At 45.2% G+C, this 26,866-nt stretch overlaps 1 protein-coding gene across 1 annotated transcript in view; it reads right to left on the bottom strand.

Moving 5' to 3' along the window:
- Positions 1-26,866, bottom strand: part of kcnd1 (potassium voltage-gated channel, Shal-related subfamily, member 1) — an 87,230-nt gene that overhangs the window by 17,500 nt on the left and 42,864 nt on the right. Inside the window, exons 2-3 of the mRNA XM_066643693.1 lie at positions 3,360-3,522; positions 1,552-1,635 (exon numbers count right to left, since the gene is read on the bottom strand). Coding sequence (XP_066499790.1) covers positions 1,552-1,635; positions 3,360-3,522 — 247 coding nt within the window. The remainder of the gene's footprint in view (positions 1-1,551; positions 1,636-3,359; positions 3,523-26,866) is intronic.

The raw sequence follows: 26,866 nt of genomic DNA on the forward strand, positions 1-26,866 counted from the left end.
GCTGTGTCCAAATAATGACGTGTTTTCCAAGCTCAAAATTATCTACAAAATAATGACATTTCAAGGTTGTAGGGGTTTTTATTTGTGGGGGACAGGGGTTGTATATTTTTTTTAAAAACAGCAGAAATAAATCAGTGCACCTCCATCCTAATCCTACGCCTAAACCCAACGTTAACCATAACCCTAACATTAGAACTAGGTAGTACCCTATGTAACATCGTTAATTACAGATTCAAAATCATTGTGGGGCGGCACGGTGGCGCAGCAGGTAGTGTCGCAGTCACACAGCTACAGGGACCTGGAGGTTGTGGGTTCGATTCCCGCTCCGGGTGACTGTCTGTGAGGAGTGTGGTGTGTTCTCTCTGTGTCTGCGTGGGTTTCTGCTGGGTGACTGTCTGTGAGGAGTGTGGTGTGTTCTCTCTGTGTCTGCGTGGGTTTCCGCCGGGTGACTGTCTGTGAAGAGTGTGGTGTGTTCTCTCTGTGTCTGCGTGGGTTTCTGCTGGGTGACTGTCTGTGAGGAGTGTGGTGTGTTCTCTCTGTGTCTGCGTGGGTTTCCTCCGGGTGACTGTCTGTGAAGAGTGTGGTGTGTTCTCTCTGTGTCTGCGTGGGTTTCCGCCGGGTGACTGTCTGTGAAGAGTGTGGTGTGTTCTCCCTGTGTCTGCGTGGGTTTCCTCCGGGTGACTGTCTGTGAGGAGTGTGGTGTGTTCTCTTTGTGTCTGCGTGGGTTTCCTCCGGGTGACTGTCTGTGAGGAGTGTGGTGTGTTCTCTCTGTGTCTGCGTGGGTTTCCTCCGGGTGACTGTCTGTGAAGAGTGTGGTGTGTTCTCCCTGTGTCCGCGTGGGTTTTCTCCGGGTGCTCCGGTTTCCTCCCACAGACCAAAGACACACGTTGGTAGGTGGATTGGCGACTCAAAAGTGTCCGAGTGTGTGAGTGAATGTATGTGTGTGTGTCTTTGTTGCCCTGTGAAGGACTGACGCCCCCTCCAGGGTGTATTCCCGCCTTGCGGCCAATAATTCCAGGTAGGCTCTGGACCCACTGGATAAGGGTTACAGATAATGAATGAATGAATGAAAATCATTGTGATGCTTCCCTGACTTTAAGCTTAGTTTTTACTCTGACCCTAAACTTAAATCCAAGTAGTGAAATATGTGTATTACACACTTTATCTTTTAGTGTGGGCTGAATAAACATGTAAATATGGTTTTAGAAAAGTATAAATAAGGAGACTGTAAGGATTTGAAGAGCATCACTGATGTCAGGTTTTGATGACGGATGATTAGCTCTTGATCACAAATCCCACTTCAACTCGTCCTGACTCATAAACCCCGTCATTTGTGGCCCTGCTGCATTTCTCAGTATCAAGCCAAAGACTGGGTTTACTGATAAAAGTGGGTGTGGGTTGATGTTCAAAAGGGAAACAACAGGATCAGACGTATCTGACTTCAGTATTGATCCAACCGTCCCTATTTTCTAACACATTTTGGGTACTTTTCTTACTCCAAAGCCACAGAGATATTGAGTTTCATCAAAGTGCACAGCCAGACTCTCTTACCTGCAGCCCCCCTTCCTCTTTGTACTGGAGGAATGCGTTGGTGGTCCCTTTCTTAGCCAAGCGAATCCGGGCAAGACGCACTTTCTGTAAAACAGAAGACACCTCATTTCAAACGGACTGCGTCAGCACCCGTGTGCAGTGAACAGGCAGCAGAGCTGTTGTCTCTGGCTGCTTTAAAAACAGGATACTGTCTGCTGCAAAGCAGTAAAATTATATCCATACTACAGTGCATCAGATTAGAATGGATGGTATTCGGTTACTTTCCTCAGACTCTTTTACATGCTGCAGAGAGACACCTCAGGATTGCTTAGCATAGCTCATTACATATGCACGACACTCAAAGACTTTATTTCTTAAATTGAAAGCTTTGTATTTATCTATATCTTTGTATTTATCACAGTTTCAGCCAATCACATGACGCTGAGCCAGCCACTACTTCATATAGAACTGCTACATAACATAACATCATTGGCTTCCTCAACACGCTTGGAGGAGATCACTATGTGAGGTACTAATATTGTGATGGGTGATGGGCAGAGATAAACTCCCCTCACCAGGGATTGAACATGATTATAGGGCCCCACCACAGAAGGCATCTTAGTGGAGGAAGTAAGAGGATATGGTGCCCGTGTTATCAAAGAAATCGCATTAGTGTCTTGGTTTATAAATGGGAGCATCCAAGTGGAGCAGAATGTATGGTGAGTGGAGATCAAAGGCAACAGTCCATTAGTACTTTCTTGCTATCAGACCATCTACAGCAAACCCACAGCACTGTTAAAGAAGAACATAGCCAGAAGGACAAACAAACTGACACACGGTTCAAAGACTGGTGAATCTAAGTCATCTCCAAGTCTTGGGCGGCCACAACGTCAAACCTCTTGACCCAATGGGAGATTGTTGCCCTGAGACTGTGGTTGGTAACTTTGATGACTAATTAGAGGGGGTATTTATTCAAACACACAATCACGTGTCTATGTTTTGTGGGGACATTTTGTAAGGACTTGCCATTAACTTTTAAAAAAGTACTACTAGATTAACCCTAAAACCTGTTCGCTTTATAATGTAGTGATTTACGGTGTGGGGACCATTTGGGGTCCCTACAAGAATGGGTATACAAGTTTGTGTGTGTGAACTAGGATTGGGCGGTATAGTGGTATATCTCATAACGAGGGCGGTATTTATTTAATTTCTGCATTTAAGAGAGCCACTGGTAGGGGGCGCTGTGGGAGCTCACTGATTGGTGATGTCACATTCTGAAAATGAGTTGAGGGAAAAAAAATCCACAAATCCATTAGCTCACCGAAGTTGTGAGTTTAGCACTGAGTTTGGGTTAAAAGAGAGAGGGAGGAAGCTGGAAACCCACAAAATACCCTTCAGAAAAGCCATTCACTATTTTTTGACTTTGTGCTCACAGGTATGAGGCTTTAACTGATAAATATGTGTGCCCTGAACCTCAATTAGCTGGAAAACCGTCTGCTCTGGTGTGCTAAACCACAAGTGCCTGTTAGCTGAACAGTGTAGAACCATCTTATTTGGCTTATTTTTAAACGTTTCCGTACCTCCAGCACCAGATGCTGAAATTGGCTCTCTCAGAAATTGTTTTTTTATTGCAGCCCAACAGCCACCCCCTCTCCACACCACAGTAATATTGTATACTGTGTTAATATGTTGAGACTCTATGACGGTAATAAAATCGTGGGATACCACCCATCCCTAGCGTGAATACGATTTGGTCCCCACAATGTAAAATATATATTCCTGGTACAACGCAAACACACACACTGCAACATACATATTCCTCTTTGTACCTGCTGTGCGCGCATCTTGTCTGCCCTCTGGTTCTGGTGGTAGATGCGGCTGAAGTTGGACACTATGACAGGAACGGGCAGAGCTATGACCAGCACTCCACTCAGAGAGCAGATTGAGCCGAAGATCTTCCCAGCGATGGTGTTAGGAACCATGTCTCCATATCTGCAGAACACAAACACACACACACACATTAAGACACAGGTCAGTGCATCACATGACTTTAGTGGATAATGAAGCAACACAAATATATTGATGATAATGTGATTAAGCTGAAATGAGAAAGTGATAAACCAATTATGAGGTGTGTTATACACTTCATTGAGTCTTAATGATAGGAAGAGAGTCCCATGTGTGTGTGTGTGTGTGTGTGTGTGTGTGTGTGTCTATATTAACACTGCATGTGGGTTGAAGGAGAAGTTCATCAGTTTCTGTTTCATTCGACTGTGAGTCACTGAGAGTGGACAAACGTTAGACAACTCGGTAAAAGAACGTAGCCAGTTGCGAATGTGGTAAAAGGAAACAGGGATTTGAATGCCTATGTCTTAGTTTTAGTCCAATACCAATAGTGAACCTGCACTATATCTTGGCTGTGGACTTATGCAGAAATTGAAAAAGGATTGTGGAATTGGGCTTCAGTTCTAGGATCAGATGACAGTGTATTAGTGTGTGTGTGTGTGTGTTGTGGAGGATCCCAGGAGTGCTACTACAGGTTTTTTCATAAATGGAGAAAAAAAAACTCCTTTGCTGAAGCATTTCAGCTAATTGTGTAAATTGGTTTGGGAAAGTATCTATTGGTATTTGAATCCACAGGGCTCCAGAACTCATCTCTGTAACACAAGGCACCCTCATTTAGCACAACTCATTTACCACAGAGAATCCTCTTTAATAGCCCTCTGATGTTGTTCGTCATTCTGTAGACACCATCATGCTCATAAAAGGCTTTCTGGTCTTAGCTGCCCACGTAGCAGACATATCTGAGCCAAATTCGAAAACACCAGCCCAAGTCACCACACACTCACCCAGTCACTTACACACTCACACCTGTGAACAGCTTCACACACTCACCCAGTCACTCACACGCACTCACCCAGTCACTTACACACTCACACCTGTGAACAGCTTCACACACTCACCCAGTCACTCACACGCACTCACCCAGTCACTTACACACTCACACCTGTGAACAGCTTCACACACTCACCCAGTCACTCACACGCACTCACCCAGTCACTTACACACTCACACCTGTGAACAGCTTCACACACTCACCCAGTCACTCACACGCACTCACACCTGTGAACAGTTTCACACACTCACCCAGTCACTCACACGCACTCACCCAGTCACTTACACACTCACACCTGTGAACAGTTTCACACAATCACCCAGTCACTCACACACACTCACACCTATGGACAGTTTCACACACTCACCCAGTCACTCACACGCACTTACCCAGTCACTTTACACACTCACACCTATGGACAGTTTCACACACTCACCCAGTCACTCACACGCACTCACACCTGTGAACAGTTTCACACACTCACCCAGTCACTCACAGACTCACCCAGTCACGTACACACTCACACATATGGACAGTTTCACACACTCACCCAGTCACTCACACACACTCACCCAGTCACTCACACCTATGTACAGTTTCACACACTCACCCAGTCACTCACACACACTCACACCTACGTACAGTTTCACACACTCACCCAGTCACTCACAAACACTCACACCTATGGACAGTTTCACACCCAGTCACTCACACATAATCTCCCAGTCACTTACACACTCACACCTGTGAACAGTTTCACACATTCACCCAGTCACTCACACATACTCACCCAGTCACTTACACAAAATCACCCAGTCACTTACACACTCACACCTATGGACAGTTTCACACACTCACCCAGTCACTCACACGCACTCACACCTGTGAACAGTTTCACACACTCACCCAGTCACGTACACACTCACACATATGGACAGTTTCACACACTCACCCAGTCACTCACACACACTCACCCAGTCACTCACACCTATGTACAGTTTCACACACTCACCCAGTCACTCACAAACACACACACCTATGGACAGTTTCACACCCAGTCACTCACACACAATCACCCAGTCACTCACACATAATCTCCCAGTCACTTACACACTCACACCTGTGAACAGTTTCACACATTCACCCAGTCACTCACACATACTCACCCAGTCACTTACACAAAATCACCCAGTCACTTACACACTCACACCTATGGACAGTTTCACACACTCACCCAGTCACTCACACACACTCACCCAGTCACTTACACACTCACACCTGTGAACAGTTTCACACATTCACCCAGTCACTCACACATACTTACCCAGTCACTTACACAAAATCACCCAGTCACTTACACACTCACACCTGTGAACAGTTTCACACACTCACCCAGTCACTTACACACACTCACACCTATGGACAGTTTCACACACTCACCCAGTCGCTCACACACAATCACCCAGTCACTTACACACTCACACCTGTGAACAATTTCACACACTCACCCAGTCACTTACACACAATCACCCAGTCACTTACACACTCACACCTGTGAACAGCTTCACACACTCACCCAGTCACTCACACATACTCACCCAGTCACTTACACACTCACACCTGTGAACAATTTCACACACTCACCCAGTCACTTACACACAATCACCCAGTCACTTACACACTCACACCTGTGAACAGCTTCACACAATCACCCAGTCACTCACACCTGTGAACAGCTTCACACACTCACCCAGTCACTCACACAAAATCACCCAGTCACTCACACCTGTGAACAGTTTCACACACTCACCCAGTCACTCACACCTGTAAACAGCTTTACACACTCACCCAGTCACTCACAAACACTCACCCAGTCACTCACACCTGTGAAAAGTTTCACACACTCACCCAGTCACTCACACACACTCACTCAGTCACTTACACACTCACACCTGTGAACAGCTTCACACACTCACCCAGTCACTCACACAAAATCACCCAGTCACTCACACCTGTGAACAGTTTGACACACTCACCCAGTCACTCACACACATTCACCCAGTCACTCACAGCTGTAAACAGATTCACACACTCACCCAGTCACTCACACCTGTGAACAGTTTCGCACACTCACCCAGTCACTCACACACACTCACTCAGTGACTTACACACTCACTCAGTCACTTACACACTCACACCTGTGAACAGTTTCACACACTCACCCAGTCACTTACACATACTCACCCAGTCACTCACACCTGTGAAGAGTTTCACACACTCACCCAGTCACTCACTAACAATCACCCAGTCACTCACACCTATGGACAGCTTCACACACTCACCCAGTCACTCACACACAATCACCCAGTCACTCACACCTATGGACATCTCCACACACTCACCCAGTCACTCACACACAATCACCCAGTCACTCACACCTATGGACAGCTTCACACACTCACACCTATGGACATCTCCACACACTCACCCAGTCACTCACACACAATCACCCAGTCACTCACACCTATGGACAGCTTCACACACTCACCCAGTCACTCACACACTCACACCTGTGAACAGTTTCACACACTCACTCAGTCACTCACACATACTCACCCAGTCACTCACACCTGTGAAGAGTTTCACACACTCACCCAGTCACTCATTCACAATCACCCAGTCACTCACACCTATGGACAGCTTCACACACTCACCCAGTCACTCACACACAATCACCCAGTCACTCACATTTATGGACAGCTTCACACAGTCACCCAGTCACTCACACACACACTTTCCAGCAACATACACACAATCAAACACACATGCAATATGTGTATATATGTTATAGAGTACATGTAGTTGCACACATACACACACATTCATCCAAACAGAGTCACGCACACTCAATCGCTCTCTCTCACACACACACACTCCCAACCCACAGCCCACAGCTGTGTTCCCGCTATAATCATGCTTGTCCTCCTACGCGCTGGTGGCTCATTAACTTCCTCGCAGGGCCAGTGCTGCTTTAGCTTTAACCCATAAATCAGGCCGGCGAGTCGAGAGGCAACAGAAAGAAAGGAAGGGAGAGTGGAATCAGACAGGAGTAGCCGAGCCGCATTACCACTGCAGCAATCACGATCAGCTTTGGGCTCAGATGTCTATCTGACGACTTTTTAATAGTCACTGCCATTTTTAATAATGCCTTCCCACAGGGTGCTATTGCCAATGTTTGTAAATAGATCTGAGAGCTGTCTAGTGATGCAACAGTCCTGATATATTTGGGAGGCTGCAAGAAAAGTCTCGGCAACGGCACCAAAATCTTGGACTCCAAGAGAGCATGAGCAGCCCCACTCGCCTTTTCATCACTCAGCATGATGCTAACCAATGCATCTTCAGTCAGATGATGAATTACAACAAGCAGTTAGTGTTCTCCTGCAAATGTGTTAAAATGTTGGTCCATATGGCATTGGCACTGCACACGAAAGAAAGAAGATCATCAAGCATCAACGGGTAAACTGCAGAGTAAATAGGATTAAGGTTTTGTTGATTGTGACCGTGGGCTTGTAACAGTGCTCTGTTCATGGTGATGAAGGGGATTGTAGAACCCATATCTGACTCATTCCTATCACAGTGTTTTACGGGACAGTGCTCATATGTGTAGTAGCACTTTCCCTGCATTTTGCCTGCCGTTGTAACACGTCTCCAGCTTGGGTTGCCAGATCCTGTACTCATTATTAACCTAACAATGTGCAGAGAGATGAAAATGTGATTGTTCTGCTCCAGTCCGTCCAGAAGGCAGCGGTGTTTACGACACTTATGAAATGTTAGTGTTAGCCTCCGACGTTGCTCTGACAACTGACTCACTCAGCACTTTATACGGCAACAGACATACAAGAGCGAGAGAGAGAGAGAGAGAGAGAGAGAGAGAGAGAGAGAGAGAGAGAGAGAGAGAGAGAACTTAGACATTTAAAATGGGTGCTGCAGGTTTGCTGGAGAGAATGTGCATGTGATTGAAATTAAAGCGGTATTTGTCTCATTGGTATTCTGAGTCTCAACACCCACACCCCCACACACACACACACACAGACACACCAACACACACACACACTAATATACATTATCTAACATTTACATTAGCTACGTTAGCCTCACCCAGTCACTCAAACCTATGTACAGTTTCACACACTCACCCAGTCACTCACACCTACGTACAGTTTCACACACTCACCCAGTCACTCACACACACTCACACCTATGGACAGTTTCACACACTCACCCAGTCACTCACACACACTCACACCTACGTACAGTTTCACACACTCACCCAGTCACTCACACACACTCACACCTATGTACAGTTTCACACACTCACCCAGTCACTCACACACACTCACACCTATGTACAGTTTCACACACTCACCCAGTCACTCACACACACTCACACCTACGTACAGTTTCACACACTCACCCAGTCACTCACACACACTCACACCTACGTACAGTTTCACACACTCACCCAGTCACTCACACACACAATCACCCAGTCATGTACATGTACATTATCTAATATTTACATTAGCTACGTTATCTAATGTAATTAACTAATGTAGTTCCAAGACAAAAATAATTCATCAAACATGAAGTGGTTCATTTGCTACATTTGGGTTAAATCAGAAATAAGGTATAAATAGATAATTAGATCCTAATAATGCTACAGAGCTGAAAAAATTAGCTTCACTTAAAAGTTCAAACAAAAGCCTAACTCTTCATTTTCAAGCCTGGATTACAGCCCTGGACTGAGGCTATGCTGGAGAGACTGCGCTACAACGTCCAGTAGTTCTTCTCTCAGAGCTGTGGGGGAGATTAGGACTCAGTCCACAGGAGAATTAATGGACTTTCACTGGGCAGAACAAACGGTCAAACATCTCTCCTCATTCTGGAAGTGTCCACTGGTCTCCGAATACAAGAAAACACCAGCACCAGGGGGTCATCTTATGGACTTAACCCAAGGCCTGGTCTATTTGATCTCTCCCAGAGTAGATTTGGGGATTTGGGACAGACTCCACCACATCACTCTCCGACATACACACTCACACACACACACTCACACACACACACTTTTGCAGGTTTTGCAATAACAAGGAAATTCATTAACTTTAAGGTGTCTGCAACTTTGTAGAAAAAATTTAATGTAACATTCTCAATGGCAACTGGTGACACTTCTCTCTCTCTCTCTCTCTCTCTCTCTTTCTCTCTCTCTCTCTCTCTCTCTCTTTCTCTCTCCACCTTTGTCCATCATCCCTTCAGGGGGCATCAAGATCTCAACATCCCTGGACCAATTTCTATCAGTGCAACTCCAAATCTCTTTCTGAGCTGGAAAAGCTCCAAATTATGGAAAACTGGGCGATGGACAGATGGCTGGAGGCTTGTAGATAAGGCCGAAAACAGATAGAGATTTCTATAATGATGATCCCCCTTATCTTTGCTTCGCTCTCTGCTGTGTTCTTTGTGCAGTGTGTTCGTTAACGTTACAAAGCAGAAGCAGAACCCTGTGAAGTGGAGTTTGTAAAGTCCCTCAGCAGATCTTCTTCACAAGTCTGGATGACTTTAAAACACTCATTACTGCAGTCTGCAGAGAACACAGACTGTGGGTTGTCTTTCCCTGGCTTTAACAATGAAAAGCACTGATCTGGGATCAGGTTTGAGCTTTTTACTCAGTTGGATTTGACTTAAATTCCTGCTCTAAACAGGTGGCTATCTGTTAGCGTTTGCTTGTTAGCTGTAACAACACACACTCATGTTTTACTTAGTACGGTACTGTACTGTTCTCTACTGTAGTATAAAGATAAATCTGCATTCCCAGTGATTCTGGGTAGGTGCCGGACCCACCATTCATTCGCTCATTCATTATCTGTAAGCGCGTATCCAGTTCAGGGTCGCGGTGGGTCCAGAGCCTACCTGGAATCATTGGGCGCAAGGCGGGAATACACCCTGGAGGGGGCGCCGGTCCTTCACAGGGTAACACACACAGTTACACATCCACTCACACACTCACACCTATGGACACTTTGGAGTCGCCAATTCACCTACCAACGTGTGTTTGTGACTGTTGGAGGAAACCGGAGCACCCGGAGGAAACCCACGCGGACACAGGGAGAACACACCAACTCCTCACAGACAGTCACCCGGAGGAAACCCACGCGGACACAGGGAGAACACACCAACTCCTCACAGACAGTCACCCGGAGGAAACCCACGCGGACACAGGGAGAACACACCAACTCCTCACAGACAGTCACCCGGAGGAAACCCCCGCGGAGCTGTGTGACTGCGACACCTACCTGCTGCACCACCATGCCGCCCCCGGTTACAGACAATGAATGGATAAATTGAAGGAACACTTTGTAGTTATTGGAGCTTAACATTACAGTTTCAAAATGATTGTAATGCCTCACTGACTTGAAATAGGGAGAACAGAGTCTCTGTTGTTCGTACTTCAAGATAAGCACTACAGAAACGGCACTATGTAACTTTTGGAGAAAGATAGGAAGCTGAACTTTGACCCCATCCAGTAGTTCGGTCAGTTCAGAAAATGGCCAAAACTTAAAATAAGCCGCACAGTGTTCAGCTTAAAATATCTCCTGAGCAACGATTACATCATTCTGCACCATGGGGTAATGAAAAATAATATGAAGTAGTTAAAATTAATGCATTAATGCTTCAGTAAGTTACAGTCTACTGTTTATACTAAAGTTGCATTCAGAAGATAGATTACATTTTATTTTTACTAAAATATATCATAAATTATTTCACTCAGTTCCTCCTCTGTTTCTCTCTCACACACAGGCAGAGCTCCTGTTTCATCATCTACCTCCTTTAACCCCTCCATGTCTGAGCTGTCATGAGTTGTGCCATAGCATGAATTTTCCCCATTAAAGATTCTGTGTCCGATACTAAAGCTCTCCCTGAAACATTTCCATCCAAATAATAGATTCCAATTTTAAAAATCACTAAAACTACACTGATATATTACAATAAATTAAAAAAGAATGGGTGGGTTTCCTCCGGGTGACTGTCTGTGAGGAGTGTGGTGTGTTCTCTCTGTGTCTGTGTGGGTTTCCTCCGGGTGACTGTCTGTGAGGAGTGTGGTGTGTTCTCCCTGTGTCTGTGTGGGTTTCCTCCGGGTGACTGTCTGTGAGGAGTGTGGTGTGTTCTCCCTGTGTCTGCGTGGGTTTCCTCCGGGTGACTGTCTGTGAGGAGTGTGGTGTGTTCTCCCTGTGTCTGTGTGGGTTTCCTCCGGGTGACTGTCTGTGAGGAGTGTGGTGTGTTCTCCCTGTGTCTACGTGGGTTTCCTCCAGGTGACTTATATCCTTATTAAAAATCATGAGAAAGGATAATGCAATTCATTACATTTAATCAAAGCAAATACTGCAATGAATTAGTTCATCTTTTTATATAGATTGACAACCCTAATATGAAGAACATATGTCATATGCCTCCTCCCCCTCCCACGACCTCCAACCATCATCGAGGCAATATTTCTACAAAGTCTAGATAGCCCCCTATTGTTATAGAATTCAGTTATTTTGACTGTGCACACACAGCTTCTATAATCTCAACACAAAAGCATGGAATTAAATTAAATTCTCAAAGCCAAGTGTTGTCTAGAGGGGGGGGGGGGACCCTGCACTGGGCTGTGGAGCTGTGAAACAGTGTGTATTCAGAAATGATGGAGCACCAGTCAGCCCCCGTGGGATAAGCTGAAGTGGCGTTTGTGAACCAGGACTAATCATCCAACATTAACATCTGACCCTGCTAATGTTCTTGTGGCTCTGTGCCATCAAATCCACTCAGAAATGTTCCAACACCTAGTTTAAGTTCTTCTCATGAGCTGGGAAGTTAATGCCAAGTGTAAACAGGGCCTCCAGGGGCATTCAGAGCTGTAAAATGGCTGTACTCCCATGTATTTTTTGTTACTGCATCACTATACAGTCTACCTGTCTATCTGTCTCTCTGTCTCTCTACCTGTCTTAAGTCCAGACACATGGACTTCACTGCAGATCAAAGCTCGTAAGCTGAGCCACAGCTTGAAGCCCTGCAGCTCAGTGCAGTAAAGCTGGGGCTGTAAAGAGGAGGATGTGCAGGTGACTGAGGAGTGTGCTGTAATGTTTTATTACACAGCATTAATCCACACCCTGCTGCAGCTCATCTCTCTCTCTCTCTCTCTCTCTCTCTCTCCGTACGACCCAGCCCCTGCCACTGCGATGGCTTCCTTTAATAGAAAAAGACCTGAACAGACACACTGTGGAGAGGAGGAAGAAGACTGACCTAGATGCATGTCCAGAAAGGGGTCAAGGAATAGAGAGAGAAACAGAGAGAATATTAGAGAAGGTATACACAGAAGGTGTGAGAGTTTGTGGGACAAAGAGCAAGAGTGAGAAAATCTGGGACTGAAGCTGAGAAATAAGAGAAATTAGCAAAAAAAACAAAAAAACATGGTGAAAACAAAAGTGGAGATGAAAAGAAGTGAGATTACTTTCTTGTTTCTCACTGCTGCACACACAGGGTGTGAGGGGGGAGCTGTATATGGCTCATTCTCATTTAAAGGGACAGGCACGGGGGTGGGTGATGTTTGATCCTTGTGGTATTGTGTCCCAAGCACATCACTCTCGGGGTAATATCTGATACTGAGCACGGCTGAAAGGTGCAATTAAGGCCACACAACTGTTCACTTGTGGAGGAACTGTGTAATAAGTCCCCTATAAACATATTCAACTTAGTAGAAGACAAGATAATATATACCCTATCAGAATTCAGAGTGAAACGACAGTAAATTGCGGGCTGTGTTCAATGCTGGTGGACTGCAGGTTAGTGTGTGTGTGTCTCCTGCTCTCACACACACGACTGAACTCACATAGAGCTTCATAATGAGATAATGAGATAACTGAGTGGGGAATGCAGAGAAATATGCGTGTGTGAACTGAGGAACTCTTTCAGAGGCCAGAAAATAGCTAATTGCTGTTAACTCTTTCAAAGCCAGGCAGAGAGCAGCGATTTCGGCCTTTTAACCCTTGGGATGCCTAGATTTTCCTGAGGATATTTTGCTACCGTTCACGTTTAAACTCATAGTGGATGCAGTATGCTATTGCTGCATGTATTAAGTGTCTGTGATACTGTAAAGCACAGAGTAAAACCACTTGAAACACACTTTAGGTCTTAAACCATTGGAAAAAGCCTTACAACGAGTCGTAATGTAACATGATATCACTTCTTTAATAAAGAAATATGTGAGGAAATAACATATAGCTCCAACTCTAGTGCAGACCTGTTGTTTTATAGTTTATTCTATAAATAAACTATAGCAGGAGCGGCAACACACACACACATTCACTCACTTTTGAGTCGCCAGTCCACCTACCAACATGTGTTTTTGGACTGTGGGAGGAAACCGGAGCAGCCGGAGGAAACCCACGCAGACACAGGGAGAACACACCACACTCCTCACAGACAGTCACCCGGAGCAGGAATCGAACCCACAACCTCCAGGTCCCTGGAGCTGTGTGACTGCAACACTACCTGCTGCACCACCGTGCCGCCCTTTTATAGTTTAAATAAATGGAATTAAATAAAGAGAAAGCCCCCTTCTCCAAGAGACTAATATGTGGAGTACATCCTCATAGCATTTTAACGACAATAAATTTACAGCTTTTGATTAGCTCCCAGTGTCATCCAGGGCCCAACAGGGCGTACATCCCTCGTGATTAACCTCCTTGTGGTCATGGGTCATGTGATGTACCCTATTGGCTTTTATATTGGTTTTGACATACAATGTGGTTCAGAGAGACGGCTTCGTTTTAACCTTCATAACCTCTGGCATTCCATAGAAAACCATCTCAGACCCACCCCTGAACGGATCTGATTTAAATGCATCTTGGGTGTGTTTACATATGTGGAGGTAATCCTGATGCATGAAATGAGTACGTGTAAACAGGCTCCAAATGTAGCACTCTCGTAGTGACATTATAGAGTGTGTAATTGCAGTCGCAGAAGGATTTCTTGAAATAATCACAGAAATAATTTCTAAAAATATCCTTCATTCGCACCTCTCTCTCTCTCTCTCTTTCTCTCTCATTTTTGGACAGTAGAATGAAGAAAGGCAGAATAATCAGCATCCTCAGACAGGGCTATTTTTGGCCTCTGTGATTCTGATGAGATCCTATTTCTCTCGGCCCTGAGTCTGTTCTCTAACATTTCCTTTAACACTCAGCACTTTTTCTTATTTATAGCAGCAGCAGTAGCACAACGGTTAATCCGCACAGACCTTTTAAAGGTGGCCTGTTCTCACGTGTGCAGCAGTGGAGGCTGAAGGGTTAAAGGGTGTGTAAAAGGTGTGTGTGTGTGTGTGTGTGTGTGAGAGAGAGAGAGAGAGAGAGAGAGAGAGAGAGAGAGAGAGAGAGAGAGAGAGAGGAGTGGAGGGGATCACACTGTGGAAACTCAACACATCACATCTATATGGATTTCTCAGAACTCCTATTTCAGTTTCAGATGGGCATTTTGCCTCCCACCCATCTCTCTCTCTCTCTCTCTCTCTCTCTCTCTCTCTCGCCTTGTGATTTATCTCTCATTCTCTTTTCTATGTTTGGCTTGTTTTTCTCTTCCTCTCTCTCTATTACTCTCCCTCCTTTTCCGTTGCATTCTCGCTAACATTTTCCCTTCATTTTGTCTATTTACCGCCCCCACTGAAAACACCACCTATTGCCTCTCTGTGCTTCTATCAATGAAATCAATGCGCTGGCAGAGGGAGACGGTCCTGAATGCTGATGCAGGCAGAAAAGGGACTTCAGAAGGAAATGATAATATTTACTTCCTTAAGCCTCTGAGCAGTGGATGAAGAGTCTGTTGTTGTAGAGTCGCTGCTCAACACCAAACTCTCACACAGCCACATAAGGATTAACAATATGTTGTTTATGGAATCATAGCTTCACAGATATCATTGTCACCTTTCTATAAGAGCATGGTTTTAAAGCCTGTATATTTTTGGTGGGTGGACTATTACCAATCCTGCTGTGACTCTGAGGGGTTTCAAAACTCAAGTAGCAATGCTGTGTCTGATCCAATCGCATTAACACACTGCCACTACATCAGTGTCACTCAATCTATCAAGCAGCTTTACAGAGATCCGAGTTCAAGCCTCCTCTGAGCGAGCCAGGGTCAACAGCGGCAATGAAAAACTCCCTCAGCACACGAGGAAGAAACCTTGGAAGGAACCAAGACTCATACGGGGAACCCATCCTCCTCGGGTCGACACCGGAGACACGACAGAGAACAGAACAGAAGTTAAAGTGAACTGATGACAGATGAAGGGGTTGTAGTAATGTGAATGTAGAATATTAGTGATGTATGAGTCTGAGGAAGGAGGAGGTGGTAAAAGAGATGCAGAGTTAATTTGAGATAAATCAGCATGGCCAAGCACCTACTGTAGGTGAGACAAGGCCAGGATCTTGTACAGGACACACAGGGTCAGGGGCTGGATCAGGGCAACACCTGGAGAGCAGCAGGACATCTCAAGGCATGAGAGAGACAATAGAAAGAAAACCAAACAAGGGTGAAAAATACAGAGAACCCAGCAAAAGACAGTGGGTGAGAGAGAGAGAGAGTGCAGTCTGGTTGGCGGCTACCAGAAAACTAACTAAAAGAGCTGTAGCTATGGTCGTATGACCGAGTTAATGTGAAACCAGCTCTAACACCAATAGAGAAAGAGTAACCTGGAAGTGAGTGATTAACCAAAAGCTTGTTTGAAAAGCATTCACAGGGCAAGCAAGAGAACCCAGCAACAGACAGTGTGTGTGTGAGAGAGAGAGTGCAGTCTGGTTGGCGATTACCAGAAAACTAACTAAAAGAGCTGTAGCTATGGTCATATGACCGAGTTAATACAAAGTAGTGATAATGTGAAACACCCATAAAGAAGGAGTAACCTGGAAGTGAGTGATTAACAAAAAGCTTGTTTGAAAAGGTATGTTTTTAATCTAGATTTAAAGACTGAGAGTGTTTCTGAGCCCCGAACAGTAACCGGAGGCTATTCCAGAGTTGAGGAGCTTTGTGAGAAAAGGCTCTTCCTCATGCAGTGTTTTTCTTAATGCGAGGAACTAAGAGTAGACGGGCGTCCTGTGAACGAAGTGTACGTGACGGGAGCCTAACCCATTTAGAGATATATAAGCTAAGAGGAGTATTTTATAGTCAATGCGAAATGTTATGGGTAGCCAGTGTAGGGACGAGAGAACTGGGGTTATATTGTTGGATTTTCTAGCTCTACTGAGCACTCAGGCTGCTGCATTTTGAACTAACCGGAGCTCTCACTGCAATACTGAATTTGGGCTTAAAAGGATGCACAGCAACAGCCAGACTACAGTCTGTAATTGTAGTGCTCCAGTAGCAGAGGTCATATTAATGCTTTGATTGATAGGTGTATATGTATTTATATTTATAGCATGAAAGAATTGCAACATAGAGAGTTATTGACTATGCTTCATCAGCTATCAACCATAACAGGCCATGTCAGCATGACACAGAGCATGGATTAGGTATTAAATATTCATGAGATGCTATTTACTGCCATTACTAGTTTCCTTAAGATGGAGGATAGGGTGCACACAGTAGCCTCACGCAGTAAACATAGTGAGTGTGTGCGGAAAATCGATGCGATTGTGTATGACAGTCGTGATTAACATGAACAAGTTGTTTCAGGCTGACAGGTTCTTCACCAAAACTGCTGCTGGACATGCCTTCCGTCTCGGTCTACAGCTGTTCGATCATCCGAGACCTGGCTTCATCTCACTGGGGTAATTACTGCTCGGGTAATGAATAGGTGTCAGTGTTGGAAACTAAATGAGGTGTAGATGGTCCAGCTCAACGATCAAAGGACATTTACCGCCACGCTTTATCACACCTGGTCAACACAGCATTAGCCACGAGGAAACACTAGGAGTCAGCTCAAAGGAAACCGGGATCATGACTTTTCATTTGATTAATAGGTGTGTGTGGGTCTGAAGACAGGGGTGGACTTTGCTTTTAAAATCACAGCTTCAAAATCAATGTGAGATTCTGTCCGTATTACTCCTAGTTCAGCACCGCACAAACTGCACTGTGTAACGTTTGGAAGAGGGTAGGTTTCAGAACAGTGTCGGAAAAAAGTGAATTACACTCTGCAATTGTTGGAAGACTCCAGGGGCCTGGAGGTTGTGGGTTCGATTCCCGCTCCGAGTGACTGTCTGTGAGGAGTTGGTGTGTTCTCCCTGTGTCTGCGTGGGTTTCCTCCGAGTGACTGTCTGTGAGGAGTGTGGTGTGTTCTCCCTGTGTCTGCGTGGGTTTCCTCTGGGTGACTGTCTGTGAGGAGCGTGGTGTGTTCTCCCTGTGTCCGCGTGGGTTTCCTCCGGGTGACTGTCTGTGAGGAGCGTGATGTGTTCTCCCTGTGTCCGCGTGGGTTTCCTCCGGGTGACTGTCTGTGAGGAGTGTGGTGTGTTCTCTCTGTGTCTGCATGGGTTTCCTCCAGGTGACTGTCTGTGAGGAGCGTGGTGTGTTCTCCCTGTGTCCGCGTGGGTTTCCTCTGGGTGACTGTCTGTGAGGAGTGTGGTGTGTTCTCCCTGTGTCTGCGTGGGTTTCCTCCAGGTGCTCCTGTTTCCTCCCACAGTCCAAAGACACACGTTGGCAGGTGGACTGATGACTCAAAAGTGTCTGTAAGTGTGAGTGAGTGAGTGAGTGAATGTGTGTGAGTGTGTCTGTGTTGCCCTGTGAAGGACTAGCGCCCCCTCCAGGGTGTATTCCCGCCTTGTGCCCAATGATTCCAGGTAGACTCTGGACCCACTGCGACCCTGAACTGGATAAGAGCTTACATATAATGAATGAATGAATGAGTACATGACACACAGTTGGGACATAACAATAATTGATAATCGAAAAATAATCAATATAAACAAAACTATGTCGATCAGAAGTTGTGAATGTGGTTTCGATTAATTTTTGATTAATTGCCCAGCCCTAAGGGCATGTGTTTTTAATAGAGTGGCCATTACCTCTATGGATAAAAACATGCCCCAGACAAGTAGTGCATGCCCTTTGTCTTTAGTATTCCACCAGGCTGAGACCCTGCAGACCTCCAGGTTCCTGAAATAGGCAGAAACTCCCAGTGGCAATGAATCGAAGCCATTCCAGTCTATTTTAATGGCTTGCCATTGACTGTTTGTGCCCTCAGCGGACCGAGCTCCTCTCTTGTTGTGAAAGTGAAGGAGACTGGAGCTAAATCGTTCTAGTTAATCAAGCTGTTTCCAGTGGTGAATGACAACAGTTCCCTACGAGTGCTTTTTATTTATTTACTTTCTTCACCACATGCTGTGGAGGCCTTTCCTCTGAGTCCTCTGAGAAAAGTGATGCCTTTCTCTCTCTCTCTCGGACAAACACACAGAGTCCTGCCCGTCACACAAACACAGTCTTCCCTCTGCCTGGAGAAGTGTGGTCAGCAGGGGAAGATCGATTCCTAAATATCAATATACACAATCGATAACACTTTCTAATTTCCATTCGATAGTGAAATACGAATATTTATCGTTTTGAATTTGATCAATATAAACCAATCATCAGCCCTAATATTAAAGCAACCTCCTTGTATCTACATTGATTTTTAATTTTACCAGCTCCACGGCCCATGTAGGAGCACTTTGTAGTTCTAAAACTAGAATAAATATTGTTCATCTGTTGATTAGACACAGCTCCAGCAGCACTGCTGTGTCTGATCCACTCGTACAAGTGAGACACACACTATCACACCACAGCAGTCACCCAAAACATCAGTGAGAATGATCCACCACCCAAATCATACTTGTTCTGTGGTGGTCCTGTAAGGGTCCTGACCATTTAAGAACAGGAGGCTAACAAAGTATGCAGAGGAACAGATGGACAACAGGTTGTAACAGACAGTGCCAGGCAAACAATGACATGTGACTGCTTTGCTGTAAGGAAATTATTTCATGTTCAATTGAGCACACTCTTTGTATAATCCCCACAAAATAGCACTGACCAATAGAACGAAACACATGGAGCAACTGTACAAGAGCGTAATGTCACAATACTCAAAGCCAAGCATGGGAAAGGGGACCATAAATCCCCCCGGCACTGGGCTGTACAGCAGTACACCTGCATTTTTTCAGGGAAGGAGCTTCATCCAATAAATTTGGGATGAGTTTGAGTGGTGTTTGTGATCTCAAACTAAATCGTCCAGCATCAGGACTTGATAAAACACAAAGAAAATCCCTGAGCAGTGACCTCTGTATCAAAATAAGAATCGGTGCTCTCAGTGGTTCGAGCCGAGGAGTGTGCGCTCTAGTGAGAAGCCGGTTTTCTGGGCTGTTAGGAAAGCAGCGCTGCAGTGATCTCTGACACTGAGCAGTAAATTACAGGGTTATCAGCGGAAGCCATGCGCCTTTTCTCCAGCAGCTCCCTGCACTCCTTCTCCAACTGCTCGCAATCACCTCCAGCACATTGATCGAAGGGGTGGGGGCTCGAGGAGTCAAAGCACGAGGCCCGTTTTCGCACCACCCGTTTTTTACGAGCCTCTTTGGAGGCGCGCGTTATTGAATTCCTCGACGACTTTACACAAGTGAACAGAGAGGCAGGTAAATGTTCGTCATTGTTGGTGCTTTAATGGTCTCCAGGGCCATGTCAGGGCCAAACTCATAAATCCTGAGCGTAATATGAGGTGCGTGAACGTAATCACCCTGATTTCTCGGTTTTCTGCGAGGGGAGATAAATCACCAGCTTGCAAGAACGCTGGGAAGGCCATCAAGTTCCTGTCACAGAGCCACGTATAGAAAGCCGGGACCAGAATGGAGCGCTGAAATAGTGCGAGGTGCTTCACCTCCATGATTACAATTGTGTAATGGATTCGTTCTTGCTTCATGCCAAAAGGAATGCCTCCAAACCCATCCGTCTTTGGAACACTGAAAAGGAGGAAGTCCCCGATTGAGGTCCTTTTATTTTGGGTGAAACGGTCAGCTTCAAGCTTTCAAAATAAAGACCAGAATGAGAATAAGGCCAATGTCTGCGCAGGTAAATATATAACGTTAGTAGCCAAATAAGCATTATTACTAATGATCCATGCCAGACGATGTTTCTACACTCATTGTCCGTTCACTCAGCTCCACTGGCCGTAGTTACAAACTAGTCCATCTGTTGCTCTGCATACACTATCTGCACCCTTTCATACTGTTCTTCATTGGTCAGGACCCCCACAGAGTACATATGATGTGGCTGGTGGATCATACCAAATGCATCCAGTGACACTGATGTGGTGGTGATAGTGTTAGTTGGTATTGTTTTGGTATTAGTGGATCAGACACAGCAGTGCTACTGGAGCACTGGGTCATTGCAGAGCACATTTGTCACAAAACACAATCATGGTCAGAAGAAAAGTGTGAAAATGAGTGAGCAATGGCTTTAAAATTGAATTGAGGATATATTGATGTTTTATATAGTTGTTTTTTAATATCAAATATTACTACTTAAAAGGCGATGTTCATGACTATAATCAAAAACCCCAACATTTGCTAGTTCTCCAATCTGTTTGCGCGCTGGAAACTGATCTAATGATTTTACAAAGCCCCAGTGTCTGTATAAAAGTGGAAAAAAGAATGTGTCTCAGTCAGAAATGATAGATTTTCTCTCTCTCTCTCTCTCTCTCTCTCTCTCTCTCTCTCTGCTCATGGCAGAAAAATAGTAAAAACCCTGCAAACATTGAAGATCATGAAAAGAGATTAGGATATTGCTCTATTTCTCCGGGTGACTGTCTGTGAGGAGTGTGGTGTGTTCTCCCTGTGTCTGCGTGGGTTTCCTCCGAGTGACTGTCTGTCAGAAGTGTGGTGTGTTCTCCCTGTGTCTGCGTGGGTTTCCTCCGGGTGACTGTCTGTGAGGAGTGTGATGTGTTCTCCCTGTGTCCGCGTAGGTTTCCTCCGGGTGACTGTCTGTGAGGAGTGTGTTGTTCTCCCTGTGTCTGCGTGGGTTTCCTCCGGGTGACTGTCTGTGAGGAGTGTGGTGTGTTCTCCCCGTGTCTGCGTGGGTTTCCTCCCACAGTCCAAAAACACACCTTGGTAGGTGGATTGGCGACTCAAAAAAGTCCGTAGGTGTGAGTGTGTGAGTGAATGTGTTACACTGTGAAGGACTGGCGCCCCCTCCAGGGTGTGTTCCTGCCTTGCGCCTAATGATTCCAGGTAGGCTCTGGACCCACAGTGACCCTGAATTGGATAAGGGTTACAGATAATGAATGAATGAATGAATATTGCTCTATTTCCTGCTCTATAGGTGGGTTATATCGACTTATTTTTGCTGCTTCTAATTATTTAGGTAGGAACCTTCTTTTAATTTGGCAGAATGCTAACATACAAACAACAGTAATTGTTCTCCTCAAACACACAGTTCCACCTTTTAAAGACATGGAGCTTCTGAACGTGAGCAATCCAGAGAGAACTGCAGTTTCCCACAATCGTAGATGGTGCCTTTAAAACCACTCAAAATTGTGTGTAGATTTCTGAGCCATATCCTACACTGCCATTAGAGATCGGAAAGGTATAGTAATAAAAGATAGCACCTAATAAAAAATAAAACAAAGCCTTATGCAGACACAGATATCAGAACTATAAAGCTGGCCAACTGATGAAACTGGTGTGTTTCCCAGTGAGGGATAATTCTTTGCATGTTTGGTGTCTCAGACCAAAACACAGGCTCATTTTAAAATCGCCCATGCTTGGTCTTTAATGCCAAAAACCAATGTGCAGTGTGTTTATTGAGGTGTACAAAAGCTTTGAAGCAGCGTGGCAGATCACAGCTCTCTTTTAAGTGACTGATTGTTTTAAACTTTCCTTCGCGGCACTGGCTGCACAAGAAAGGGAAACAAATGTTGGATTACAGCATCCAAGCAAAGCCAGAAACACAGCCAGGAGGAAGAGCGTCTAAACAATTCTGCTTCTTTCTGCACATGTCTACACCCACGTGCTCCCTCTTTAGCTCCGCATGCTCACCACCGTTAACTTTCAATTAGCGAGTAACCTAGCGCTGCACAGCAAAGCAGGCTGCGAGCTACCACAATCTGAGGGGTCAAAGGTCACCTTTACCGGGCGCAGAGCTATATTTGTCGTCCTCCTTCTTGCTCCAGCCCTGGCAACGAAAGCACATGTTCATACCATAAAAGTCATTCTACAGTGACAGACAATTACTGCCTACAGGGTGAATCACATTCAGTCGTTTACTGCACCATAACAGTAAAACAGCGGCAGTACACAGGGACTTCACACTGACATGGAGCACTCTGATTGGCTGCATTTTGAGGTGCTTTCATTCACAGCATTATTACAGTATTATCTTTTTAGCAAAATACAGTTTAATATATAATTCAGAAAAATGTATATGAAATTTAATGGGAAAATTAATACATTTTACACCCACTCATTTTACACACACTCCCAGTCACTCACACACTCACACCTGTGGACAAATGCAGTTTGTTTACCATCATAGCACATGCCTGAGGCAAACTGTGAGGTCACAAACACTGACTCTAAGAACCAGTGAACTTTTATCCTTTTCATCCAATGGCATCAGAGCTATTTTAAACCTTTACATGAAATTAATTCTCACAGTAATTCCCATGGGAGTTGAGCGTATGACACAGTAAAGCTCTGTATTTACAGAGAACAGAAGGCAGACTCTATAGATCGGAATACGGTGTTATGCAGTCACTTATTCCAGTCCTAGGCCTGAATAACTGGACGTATCTGTGCTTAGATACAGCGCCTAAAAGGGAGCAGGAAGCTCCCTGGTCTTATAAGATGAAAGTGATATGTATTAGCTATGTATATTACTGTGAGGATTGTGCGAGGCTTTACAGTGAGCCGTGAGGGAGGTGGTGATAAAGCCAAGCTCAACGGTTTTCCATATTAATGTGACAGAAGAGGATTGTCTGGATCCTGTCTTAACACAGCGCAGACAGAGTTGTGTGGAACTGCTGGAGAACTTTCAGGGGATGAGTACTTTGAAAGTGCTCAGAGTTAACAGCTCTCCACTGGCTCGTATACACCCCGAAGAGTCTGTCTACACTGAACAACTCGCACAAAATATATTCAGTGCACGTGAACACATGCAGCCTGTGCTTAACTGTGTATATATGTTTGATAGAAGTCATGTCTCTGAGTGTACATTATGAATTATTCGTGACTGGGTGAATGTACACCATAACACACTCATTGCTGTGGACGGTTTCACTTGACTTTGTTCACTTTGACAACTACACACGGCCAGTCCACCTACTAACATGTTTTTGGACTGTGGGAGGAGCCAAAGCACCCAGAGGAAACCCACACAGACACAGGGAGAACTCACACAACTACTGACAAACTGTGACCCAAGACCAGAATTAAACCCAGGACACAGTGTGGTCCAGTGAAGTATATATATATATATCCATCCATCCATCCATTATCTGTAACCGCTCATCCAATTCAGGGTCACGGTGGGTCCAGAGCCTACCTGGAATTACTGGGCGCAAGGCGGGAATACACCCTGGAGGGGGCGCCAATCCTTCACAGGGCAACACAGACACACACACATTCACACCTACGGTCACTTTTTGAGTCGCCAATCAATCTACCAACGTGTGTTTTTGGACTGTGGGAGGAAACCAGAACACATGGAGGAAACCCACGCAGACACAGAGAGAACACACCACACTCCTCACAGACAGTCACCCAGAGGAAACCCACATGGACACAGGGAGAACACACCATGCTCCTCACAGACAGTCACCCGGAGGAAACCCACGCAGACACAGGGAGAACACACCAACTCCTCACAGACAGTCACCCGGAGGAAACCCACACGGACACAGGGAGAACACACCACACTCCTCACAGACAGTCAGCCGGAGGAAACCCACGCAGACACAGGGAGAACACACCACACTCCTCACAGACAGTCAGCCGGAGGAAACCCACGCAGACACAGGGAGAACACACCAACTCCTCACAGACAGTCACCCGGAGGAAACCCACGCAGACACAGGGAGAACACACCAACTCCTCACAGACAGTCACCCAGAGGAAACCCATGCAGACACAGGGAGAACACACCAACTCCTCACAGACAGTCACCCGGAGGAAACCCATGCAGACACAGGGAGAACACACCACACTCCTCACAGTCACCCGGAGGAAACCCACGCAGACACAGGGAGAACACACCACACTCCTCATAGACAGTCACCCGGAGGAAACCCACGCAGACACAGGGAGAACACACCACACTCCTCATAGACAGTCACCCGGAGGAAACCCACACAGACACAAGGAGAACACACCACACTGCTCACAGGTTTATTACAGTTCCTCCAAGTTAATTGATCAACAATTCAATGGATGCATTAAACAAAAGTAAAGATTGTCTTTACTCTCTTCACTGTATTGATACAGTACAACCCAGTATCCTATGAGTAGAGTCATGCTTATTTCACATTGTGTTTGTGCTCACAGCTCAGTCCGACCCAAAGTCCCACAATGCACCAAAAGAAAAAAAAAGGCCAATGAAGAAAAACAATTGGCCTTGTTTTGTTGCGCTGGCGGTCCTCAACTTCTTGGTCCAGCACCCATAACCATTGCATTAGGGCACTTCAAATACCTCCAGGAAGTTGATTTTCTCGGAATGTGTGCGTAAGCTCAACTGTTCACATTTTCCAGTGTTGGAAAGAATCATAACTCTTGGGAATGGCCCCCTTAAACTCATTCAATGCTCGAGCGCTTCATCAGATTGAGGGCATAACTCAGCAGGTTCCTCTGACACACCTTTACACCTGTTTTTTGTGTTTCTTTTTTTGTTTGTTTTGGGGTTTTTTGGTTTATAATTCTTTGCAACTCCACCATCAACGTTTGCACATCCTTCTTTTCATCTCCAGGACTTATATATTATATATTATATTCTTCTAACTTACACAGTTCTGTAATAAACGATTATAAACATTCTCCTCTCCTTCTAAAGAAGAGAATGTAATGTACCTTTAGGGAGCAAATCAGTAGCAGAAAGTTTTTAACAACACTGTTGTACCTTTTCAAGGTACATTTACACTGTTTGTACATTAAGTGACAGTAATGTTCCTCTACCGTTCTCCCTCTGCCCTTCACTGGAAACTGACAGATGTGAGAATTAAGCCTTAGGTCACCTGTTTGATCCTCAAGACCGACTGGAAAGATGGGGTGGGTTTGGGGTGGGGGTGATGGTGAGGGAGTGTGAGTAAGTTAAGATTGCTAAATTATTAGCTACTGTTTTTTTTTTTCCTGCAAATAAAGCATCTAATGCTTGCAGATGGCAGGGCATTACAGCAGATCTCTGGCCTTAATAATCACCCCAGTCCTGCCTTAGAACACATCATCCACCTTGTTAAGAACCAAATGATTTTGTGCATTGCTAATCATAAATAATAGATGATATAATGCAGGGCATTCGGTGGCTTTCTTTGAGCTTTTAGCCTTGCCCCTCTGGCTACCCCCAGCCTGAATGGAGAAAACGCAACCTAAGCCCTCAGACAGAGGCTCGGGGGCTTGCTTGGCCGCCGTCCCAGAACTAACGGCGATTGCAGTGTTAGAACACACCAACAAGCCACTTAGAGTGAAGGTCAATTTACATATGTAATATGTTAGCGACAAGAAGCTAACAGCTGATTTAATGTTCCAATTACGGCGTAATGCCTGCTAGTGACGACCTATCGAGGTAGTGGTCTTCCTGAACAACACACACCTCTTATCAAGCGAGACAGATCATCTAAATCTACCTGAGAGTGTCTGTGAATAATGTAAATAATTGTGATATACTCACATTGTCATAATGAGAAATATTAAATATATTGACTACACTTAAGATGTTTTCACTTCATAAGAGACCTGTATTTTTTTTTGTTTTGTTTTTGTTCTGTGCAGCCTGGCAGGTGCCAGAGGGAATTCAATACTGGAACGCATTTATGGAGGTGTGGAGGCTCCAAAAGGAAGTGAGCATAATGGACTCCTTCACAGAGGGCAAAGTAAAGGAGAGAACAATTACGGCCGGGTGGAAGCCGGGATCGAGACGATCCATCAATGCCATAAGTGCATCGGAGCCCTGTGAAGTACAGCATTCAGACAACAGGACCCCACCCTCACAGCTCTTCTCAAAAACTTACTACTCACACATTAAGAGTGACACACGAGTGAGGCTGGGTTGTCCAGCGTCCATCAACCACAACCCTTCTGTCTTCTTCCTCCCCAGGTTCAGAACTTCCCACAAAGCTCTCTTCACCTGGAACTGTCTGATGTGTGGCATTCTATTATTTAAAAGCCCCACCCTGAAAGTTGATGGAATGGGTTCCTTAGGTTT

This window comes from Hoplias malabaricus, chromosome 14 (genome assembly GCF_029633855.1).
Source record: "Hoplias malabaricus isolate fHopMal1 chromosome 14, fHopMal1.hap1, whole genome shotgun sequence".
Taxonomy (NCBI): Eukaryota; Metazoa; Chordata; class Actinopteri; order Characiformes; family Erythrinidae; genus Hoplias; species Hoplias malabaricus.